We start from the raw sequence: 10,067 nt of genomic DNA, 5'->3' as shown, positions 1-10,067 counted from the left end.
GAGCCCCCTATTTGCCCTCCCCACCAAACGCACCGCTCTGGGGCCAATTTAGCAATCAATCACTATTTTTCTTTTCCCCTTAAAAAGAAGAAATCCCTGCAGGGTGTTACCCCCTGCTCTGAACAACCCTCCCGGCTGTGGCTTCTTTGCACGAAAGCACACATCTGCCTTGCTGCTCTCGGCTGCTAATTCTGGCATGGAGGCAAGCGATTTGGAAAGGCAGATCTGGGATCCCGGGAATGGGAGGGCTCCATGCTGGCTGTCCGCAGCACCCATCGCTGCCTTCCGGCACAGTATGATGCAGGGAACAAAGCCCCACCAAAGGACCACGGCTGCCTTCCCCAGGCCCCTGCCATCGTGCAGTGGTCAGGGCTGCCAGAAGATGGAGCGGGGAAACACCCCAGAAATGCCAAGAAGCTTTCGGCAAAGAAAAGGCCATGAAGACAGCTGGGGATTTACAGGCCAGCACTCCAGGTGGGATCCGAGCGCCTTCTCCAGTATGTGATACTACCATCATGAGAAGGTTTCAAGGACCTGATTTTATAGATGCCTAAATAAATACATAGGAATTGATATATAAAAACACAGCGTATATTTATCTATTTTGCAGGGGGAGCGGGATGTAATTAGATGGCCGCATCTCTCTCAAGGCTATCCCCGCTGTAATTCATGCCCCGAGGCGGCCAGCCAAGGGGAGGAGGAGGAGGAATAAAGCAAGCGGCAGAATTGATGGGCTGCTCCCAGAAGCTTTGTTTTAATTATTTTCCAAAGCGCTCCTTGTAGCTGAGCAGGCAGCTCCTTCCAAGCCTCCTTCCCCCCGCCGCTGCCCGTGCTCTCATGCTTGTGCCGGCGTGGGGTCCGGGGCGGCGGGGTGAGCCCGGGAGCCGGCCCTGCTTCTTCGAGCCCCCAGGCTTTTTGGTTAAAGTGTGCAGAAGCTGTTGCTGTTTTTAGACAGGGGGACTTTTCCCTGGCCGAGAAGCCTTTTTGATGGCCACAGCGTGGGCAGGCATATTTGTCAGGGCTTTTCCCCTTTTATTGACTTTCTGTTTGTTCCTGCTGCCAGGGGTCAGATGGGGCTTTGGCTGGACTTTGCCGAAAGTCCACCCAAAACAGCCGGTTACCAGGTGCTGACGCAGTGCCCTGCCCCTAAGATATAAGGGGTCTGAGAACTGGGTTTGCAGCGCAGTTGGGTGCGTGGTGACAGGGCTGGGAAGGGGCTGTACCAGCTCCAAAGCTCTTCCCGAATAAGTAGGCTTGTGAAGCTAAACTGCGTTTGCTGGATCCAGCAAAGTGACGGCAGTAACAGCAGCTCAGCGCTGAATTAGGGGCGGCTTGGCCAATATGGAGGGACCCATCCCCGGCCAGGAAACCATGCCAGCTGACACGGAGCCCTCCAACACTGTCAAACTGCTGCACCTGGTTTTCCTCTCCACCTCCTGGGGAATGCAGATCTGGGTGACGTTCGTGGCTGGTAGGTTGCCGTCCGTGCACACCGCCGTAGCTCTCTGCCCAGTGGGAGGCCCAGGGGAGGGGGCTCTGCCCCAGGACCTACCTGCTCTCCCCCCCTTGCAGGGTTCGTGATGGGCAGCCGCCTCCCTCGCCACACCTACGGCTTCATCCAGCACGAGCTCTTCCCCTACTACTTCCACATCGGCTCCACTTGTGCCTTCCTCAACCTGACTCTATTTGCCATGTACCACCCCAGCGAGCTGCTCAGCGATGAACAAACAACCCAGGTAGCCTCCTGTGTTAAAAGGCGAGCTGGCTGTAGCTCAAATCCCTTCCTCTGCGGGGTCCCGCTCCGCTCTGCTCCACTGAGGCTGGTTTGCAAACGATGACGAGGTCCACACATGGCTCTGCTTGAAAGAAACCAGTTAGCATCCAGATTGCAGCGAGCCTTGTGTGTAAGAGGGGCTGGGGGAGAAATTTAATCCCCAACAGGTGTGAGATGTTCACGGCGCGTGTTGCTCCCCTGCAGATCATCGTCTTCCTCGTTTGCGTCGCTGCTTCTGTGCTGAACACACAGTGGTTCGGGCAGGTCACCTCTGACATCATGGCAGACATGCACCTCATCGAGCGCAGCCATGGCCTCGGCCAGGAGGTCGGGCTGTTTACCAGCAAGTCCTGCAGGCAGCTGCGTGCCTCCAACCCCAGCTACAGGCAGCTGTCCGGCCAGCTCACGCTGTACCGCGCTCTGTCCTCCCTCTGCAACCTCTGCTGCATCGCGTGCAACGGCTTGAGCTTGTACTACTTGGCTGCCCGTCTCTCTGCCCTGTGAGAGCAGGACACGGCGAGGCGAAGGCTGGCTGGCCAGAACCAACACGCTGGGAAAAGGGAGCCATCCTGCTGCCTTGTTGTAGAGTAACCCTAAGCTTTGGAGATTAAATTTCAGTATCCTCAGATGGAGATACTTTTAACTGTATTCGTGCATGGTGCAGAAATTTAGGAATAGTGAAATGGAAATGCTTTCTTTAGAACTGTCTGAATCCAGCTCTGGAGTGAGAAAAATCCTCCATGACTTAAGCAGAAGTGTTTATAGCTGAAGAGCTTTTTAATGCCCCATGCACTAGGTGTCTAAAACTGCAGTTATTTCTGCCATCACTGAGAGATGGCAGAAGAGAAAGAAACTAGAGATTTAGAATTACCCTTAATTAAATGCTGAAAGTTAATACAGAAGCGCAGAAGACCCTGTATGTTGGCTTTACCAAGGTTGTTAAGTTTGGGTTTAGAATTACTGTTTGTCATTCTCTTGTAGCATTTCATGAGGTGAGAAAGATTATTGTCTCATTTATTAGGCGGCAGTCAGTCTACTTAAAATAGACATGTTTATTTCTAGGTTATATAGGATGATCAGTAAGGTAGCAAAGAGGTCAGTAAAACACACCGCTCCGAACAAAGAGCTCTGCTTTACCCTGGCCAGCAGCAGAGCCAAGCTGTGAAAAAACAGCTGCTTAATCCCAGGCAGGAATCTGACTGCATCCATCCCGCTGCAACAGGCAGGTCTCTCCCCAGACCACTGCTGTTAAACCCCAGCAACTACAGCCCACCTCCAAGGAAATCAGTGATTTTTCACAGGTAAGTACATTCCCAGCTGCTGTTGCTTCAATTGCAGCCTGTGCACTGGCACTGCTTCAGGTTTATTTCAAAACCACATGAAGCCTATCATAGAGGAGACCTTCTGCAAGCCAGCTGGATTTCTTTTTAAACAAATAATCCCCTCTTGTAAGTCCTTCATTCTCCTATGCTGCTTTCCTGGAAGTTTTCCTGTGTGCCAAGATTATTTCTCCCCTGAAGTGTGCAAGGTATTTTTGTTCAAGCAGAAGTTTGCAGTCTGTAGCTGGGATACCGAACGGCAGCCTCTTGCACAGGATTCCTCGTTTCATTCTTCCTCATTACAGTCGATGCACATTCTTGCCAGAGAAGTACTTCTTAGAGAAAGGAGAACACTTTACAAATGCCAAAACTGTTGGAGTCCCAGCCTTTACAAAATACCTGCAAAGATTAAAAGGAGTCCTTTGGCTTCCTTGTAGCTGGCCAAGTGTCATGCGAAGTGAGTGACTTCCGCCCAGCTCAATAAAGACTGACCTCCCCGAGGCCAATGACAAGCTTTTTTGCTGATTAGCAGAGCCTTTCGTAGCCAGGGCTACACACATCTGAGTGTTTTATGAATCAACTCTTCTCCCAACAGCTACTTCTAATTAAAACAGCTGTTATTCTCCCTCTGGAAGGAGGTTTCTTTTGCAACTGCCCTTACAGCCTGAAATCTGAGGGCTTATGCACGCTGCTGAGTTTTATGGAGTGTCAGTTCAGACACAGCCCACAGCAGTGGACCTAGAGCTCTGCTCCCACTGCGACAGACCAAGCCACTCACGCTTGGTCTCCAGCTAGCTACAAGATGGTGCGAGTTAATAGCACAGCCTTTACAATAACTTTTTGGCTTCCCAAACAGCAAATCCTTCAGTCTAAATAACTGCATAACACTTTAAAGTCAGTTTCAGAGTGAAACCGTGCTGCATGCTGCGCTGGGGGCTGCTCACGCAGCATTATTATCAGTGAGAGCATTGTTAACCTTCAACATGCTCTCTTTATATGCTGCTGCTTTTTTTTTTTTTTTTTTTAAAGTAGCACTGTGTAGATGGAATCTAAAACAGCCCTTTTGTGCTGCTGCTTGTGTGTAGCCCAACTCCCCTTCCCAACTCCATCCAGTCCTGGAAAGGGTAATTAATTTTTTTTTTTTTTTTTGGGGGGGGGCGGGCGGAGGAAGTAAATCGCTAAAGCCAGGGACAAAATCCACGCAGTCCCACTGCTTCACACCTTCCCTGCTTAGAGATGCCAAGAATTAGGATGATTAAATCAGAGAACAAACTGCACTTAAAGCCCAAAACTTGTACTTTTTGCCTTTGTGCTCTCTCTGGACATGAACAGGTACAGCCTCACCTTTGGTGCTGCAGCACTTGTAGCAACGTGTGTTCTGGGTTCAGCTCATACATTTCTGCTCTTTCTTCATCTTCAAAATAGAGCTGAAAAAATTTGAGAGAGTTATTTAATACTTAAGATACATGAAGGCAAACTACTAAGTTGTTGAAAGTCCAGTAACAGCACACCATATATCAACTAGAGGTTTATCAAACTTCCATACCTTGAACCGACTGTGTCGCATGCTAACTTCAACAATATAGAAACTGTTTTGTATAAATTCCAAGTCTTCCCCGTATAAACCAGCTTAGCTTCTTATGGCCGCAGGAAGGCAAAATACACTGGCTGTTCCTGTGCTTTACAGAGAAGCAATCCAAATCTACGGGCTGCTTCTTGACAGGTGAAATGCAGCAATGGTATGAGCTAAACTGAGTAGGTTTAAAGATATCTGAACAAAACAGAGTAGATTTAAGAGATTCGAATCCAGGAACTGTGCCTTAGACTGTACGTACACACGGATCTGTAATCCCAGTTTTTAACCTGGGATTTTAACACAGCCACTGTCCTTTTGGACGTGTCTGCTCACTGCACTAAGAGCTGCACTGTTGCCTGGCACGTGTGACACTGAAGTGGAAAAAGAAAAATAAACTCCTGTATCCTTCTATGTACAATTTTTGAAAAGTTCTCCAAACCTGCTGTAGCCACAACCAACTCACATCCCACATGTACTAAAGGCTTAACAGACATGTATTGTCTCAATGGGATTAAGTGTTTAAGCACCACCAGTTAGATCTGAAAATAACCTTTTTTTCTTTTAAATATTTTCTCATTTGTATTGAGCAACTTCAAAACAACGCAGTTAAACTGGCAGCCTACCAGCTTGATGGTCTAAATCTTAATTATCATTACAAAGATGCGAATCTAACCAATATCTATAAATACCTTCTATCAAATACAATGTAAGTGGAAAACAAAAGAACTTTCATTTTCATAAACGGATTCTGTGTCCATGTCAGCACATCTGGAAAATGTTTGAGTTAATAAATGAACCTAGCTCTCCAAATCCTTATTTCACATCCGTGTATGGTGAACAGGTAACAATGCCATTGCTTTCATACACTCAAAACTGCTCAATCGCACTCCAGAAAGAAAAACAACCCTGAAATAGAAGGAAAGTCAAACTTCTCACCTCAAGATTGCTGGGAAGGTATTTTCTTTCTAAATCCCAAGGAGGTAACTCAGCAAACATCACCATTAAGTGATCAATAAACCTAAAAGTCAAAATACATTTGGTTAGCTTAGATGAAGTGTTCAGCTTCAATAATGTGTACGGTTCCATTTCAATGATGGTAAAATACATTAGCAAATTAGACAATAGACTTGAAATTAAGTTTAGTTCGCTCATAGTTTCTTCCCTTCAAAATCATTGCTTTCCCAATGAGACCAAGGCCCTGTTGTAAGTCATGCTATTGGTTTCAAACTTGAGCAGTGCAACAGCAAATTTTTAATTTTTCATTTTGACACTGAAAAAGATGTCAAAATAAACACCGTGCATTTCTTCTAAAATTGATTTTCCTTCTACATGGTCCCACCAGCACCACGCTTCATCAGATCAGAATGCTCAGAATATGTTTGTGTGTCAAAGGCTTGTTTATTTTGGTACTTCAGCGGTGCTGGTGGCCAATTTGTTCTGAGAACCAATTTTCACTTCCTTTGGCCATGAAAAGGTGTGTAAGAACTACCATATAAGAACAACAACTTTACTAATCTGCTTGCACTGTAATTTTAAATCCTAAACTTATTAGTAGATCTAAGAAATACGTATCTCCCCACAAAAAAAAGTTACAAATTCCAAGTTTGTTTAACATTGCAAGATCAGAAACTGACGTTAACATCAAGAAAAGTGGAATTCCCATCTTGCCAGTCACTTGCTTGTAGTCTGAAAGGTCTGCAGCACTTCAGTCAGGCCTGCTGTAAGCCCTAAGGAAAACTATGGGGTCACATGTGGTTACGAGAGATCCCTTTTGGAAGCTTTTTATAATTTTTAAGTTTAATCCTCTTTCTGAGACACCATATTTGGAGGGCTTCAAAACAGCACCTTAATGAATCTCTAAAATCCATGCATGTGGATGGGTCACTGGTATTACTGGCCACTGGTCTAAGCTTGCACTGCAAGGCCCTTTAATCACACTGGCTAAATATGACGTGTTCCTCTGCACTGTAAGTTTATGTAACATTGAGATTTTGGCCCTCATATTTTAAAGTGGCATTCGTAAATCACAGAATAATTCAAGCTGGAAAGGACCTCAGGAGGTCATCTAGTGCAACCTCCTGCTCAAAAGCAGGGTCAGCTATGAGATTAGAAATCTGGAACTATTTCATTAGCACAGCAGTTTCACTTGCTGTCTGTTCTCATTTACTCAAACATCTCCTTTATGCCAGAATGCTGCTGACAGTGCATTTACCTGGAGTTCTCATGAAAAGCCGCAATGAAGTCTGTTTGCTCGTGCTCAGGGTACAGAAAGAGGACAGGCCAGTTCAGGTTGCCATCAGCATCTAAGTGCACCTTTGCTCCTGTGGCACTGCCAGAGTGGAACCCATCTAAGGATATCTCAGCAAGGCCATCTGATATTTCCTCTTCTTCATTTGAAGGCTCAAGAACCAGCTTGATATTTCTTTCCTGGAGGGGAGGAAGGAAAAAACCCCAAGAAAACCAAAAACCAAACAGGTATGGTGAGCAGAATAAGAGCAAAAAATTAGCAGTCAGTAAAAGGACAAGTTGTGTCATTCTTTTTAATGAGTCAGCTCTTAAACATGCCATCCAAAACCTTCCTATAGTATCAGACTCAGGTGACTGGTCTTCCCCGTAGAATCCAGAACCACAGCCAGACACCCAGACTCCTCATAAAACAGATGAGGAGAGGTGGGAATCTAGAGGAGCCCCATGCTGAGAGAAGAGCCTCAGAAAACGTGGGGAAAGGGATGCATCTGAAATCCTGTTCTTTGGGACCTAGCAGGCATAACTTCAGGGTGCAACTACATGCACCAGCTCCCGAGAACATCCACTCTTTCAGAAAACTGAAGAAAGCTCACTCTTTTCTTTGGAAAGACAACTGCAGAAGAGGAGACTGGATTTATGTAATAGCCCAAAATATTTTAACATAGCCCAAACATTTGCTGAGAAAGGAGAGGATCCAGGATTGACTCTCTCCTCCACTCTACTGGATGGTTATTTTCTACCCTTCCACTGAAGTAATGCCCATCAGCAGCAGAGAAAGCAAGGTTCATTGGGGCAGTGTGATGCTACAGCCCAGCAGCCAGAGCACTCTCTTGGATGCTCAGTCCATCTCCTAACACTGGGTTTGTATTTTGCATTAGTCGTTTCTGAAATATGGAAACCCGGGAGCTGGGGCTAGAGCCACGCAGATAAGGAGAATCATGGTTTTAACTCAGTTTTTTGGCTCTAGTCCTCAAAAGCCTGTGTATGAGAACAACCTCTTAGAAACAAACAAGAGCTCTTAAAAAAACCCAAACAAACAGCAAAACAAACCGCAGAAAACCAAACCCTCTCACCGACCCACCTTTATTGCTGCAAGCAAAACTTCCTTTTGACACTGCTCTTTCTTCTCCATCACCTTTGCTTTCCTTGCATCCCGCTCCTCAGCTCGCTACATGTAAGAAAAGGTTGTACCATGGTCACACACAGCACATCAATGCCCATCACTGCTCTACCCTGCCAATGAGTGGAGAAACCAGTTCAGATCTCCAGAAAGGTCTCCTCCAGCTCTTTCCCCTACACATCTCAACAACACACACTACGTGGAACCACTACTCAGCTCTGTTTGGGGATATTATACTACACAGAAACTTGTACGGAGCACTCTTCAACCAAGGATCCCAAAGTGCTTCTTGACACGAAGTAGGCGACAAGCATTGTAGACGCTAGACTGCCTTAATATTTACCTTTAATTTGTCAGCTTTAGCTCTCATTTCCACAAGCTTTTTCTCTTTTGAATCTATTCGCAAGCCCTCCTCACACCACGTTATTGCTTCAGAGAAATTCTTTAGCTCCATGTGACAGAGAGCTCCTGGAAGGATTAAGATTTTAAGTTTCTAGTATTGAACTCAGTATACAACTACTACACAAAGCAGTGGTCATAAAAACAGCATTAGCCCTAGTGCTTTCAAGAGGCATATACAGCAGCGCACGCTATTGTCTTGCGTGCTCATGTCCAATTGTAGACTTCCAGCAGGTCTATCTCTTTGACAGATATAGAAGCTGAAGAGCAAAGAGCAGATAGTGTTTTGACTGAAAATCCAAAGCAAAACGCAGAGCTCTGTTTTGGGGAGAAACAGCAATAACAAAACAAGAGAAAAAGTCTCATACAGTAACCACTTTACTTTTCTGAAATGAATGCCGTCCGGAAACAAAGTATAATGCACACTCACAGTAATTTAAGGTTTATAAACACTGTTATTTAACATACGCAGCGAAACAAAGGAGCATCTAACAACAGTCTGTTCAAGGGCTTGTAACAATAACAGCATAATAAGTAAAACTAACATCTGCAAAGCTGTTTTGACACGATGTTCCTTGTGCTCCATGCAGTAATACGTGCTTTAACTCCTACCTCTTATGATTGCTTTGAGATGGGTGGGCTTTAGCTTTTTTGCTTGGATGGCATCACTGAGAGCAGAACGGTAGTTACCTATAAAGCAAGCAAAACTGCTCAGAACCTTTCATTTATATTCAAAATCCAAGCAGATCCCAAAGGTGACAAAATAGCTTATGTGGAGACTCTGTAACTCACTGTTTCTACAATCACTGTGAGGCGAGTGGAAAAAGAAAGTGCAAATTGAGAGCAAGAAGTGAAAGGACAGGAATCGATCATACAGGTGGGAGGTAAGTAACATGACTATGAACAAACCATCTCCCAACTGCCACACACAACAGCATTAAAAGGCCAAGAACGCCCTCCCTGCTGCACAGATGTTGCTGGTAGCTTGAGGAGGACACGGCCAGGAAAGAGGGACAGAATGTGTTGCTTCAACAGATTTTTGAGGCCAGGGCACCCCCCTGTAGTTCCAATCACGCTGTGAATCTGTTCAGCATCAAAAACCACCGGCTCTGCCCTCTCCTGGAGCCAAGGCTTGAGCAGCAGGTAATAGCTGCAATGAACAAAGCACAAACCCTGCATGTAGCTGTGCTCTGAAGAGAGCCAGGTCTTCAGGGTTCAAGTTGTCTTTTTCCCACGAATAAGCTATTTAGTATGCTGTACCACAAAAAGGATGAAGAAAAAGAAAACCCAAAATGGGGAAGAAAAGCAACTCTGGACCGCAGAGCCCCCTTCCCAGCCCTGTCCGAGGCAGGATGGTGCGCATCTCCTTACCCAGGTAAAACTGCGCGGCCCCTCGGTTTGCGTGCAGCACAGCGTTCAGCTCGGGGTCCTCGCAGCTCTTTTTCAGCCCCTCGGTGTAGGCGATGACAGCTCTCTTGTAGTCCCTCTCCCTGAAGTACTCGTTCCCTTCGTTTTTGTACATCCTGGCCAGCTCTGCAGGGGAAGGAAGGCGGGGACAGGGCCTGAGCGGGGGGCGCAGCTCCCCAGCGCCCCACGGGCGCCCCAAGCCCTCTCCCCCGGCCGGGGCCGGAG

General features: G+C 46.4%; 2 protein-coding genes across 2 annotated transcripts; one reads left to right on the top strand and one right to left on the bottom strand.

The window, feature by feature from the left end:
- Positions 1–1,371: 1,371 nt before the first annotated feature.
- Positions 1,372–2,278, top strand: TMEM205 (transmembrane protein 205). The gene is made up of 3 exons (XM_009580797.1): positions 1,372–1,471; positions 1,573–1,736; positions 1,979–2,278. Exons 1-3 carry the CDS (start codon positions 1,372–1,374, stop codon positions 2,276–2,278), a joined length of 564 nt encoding a protein of 187 aa, XP_009579092.1.
- Positions 2,279–2,765: 487 nt separating this feature from the next.
- On the bottom strand, positions 2,766–9,997 carry TTC4 (tetratricopeptide repeat domain 4; the record flags this gene model as incomplete). The annotated part of the gene is made up of 8 exons (XM_009580796.1): positions 2,766–3,492; positions 4,438–4,520; positions 5,606–5,687; positions 6,882–7,096; positions 7,998–8,084; positions 8,380–8,504; positions 9,048–9,125; positions 9,807–9,997. Coding segments are annotated over 8 exons (961 nt in total), but the record flags the coding sequence as incomplete, so codon positions are not given.
- Between the last annotated feature and the right edge of the window lie 70 nt (positions 9,998–10,067).

This window comes from Fulmarus glacialis, unplaced genomic scaffold, assembly GCF_000690835.1.
Source record: "Fulmarus glacialis isolate BGI_N327 unplaced genomic scaffold, ASM69083v1 scaffold25976, whole genome shotgun sequence".
NCBI classification, from domain to species: Eukaryota; Metazoa; Chordata; class Aves; order Procellariiformes; family Procellariidae; genus Fulmarus; species Fulmarus glacialis.
Note: the sequence above shows the minus strand (reverse complement) of the source record. Positions and strands in the feature narration are given on the sequence as shown.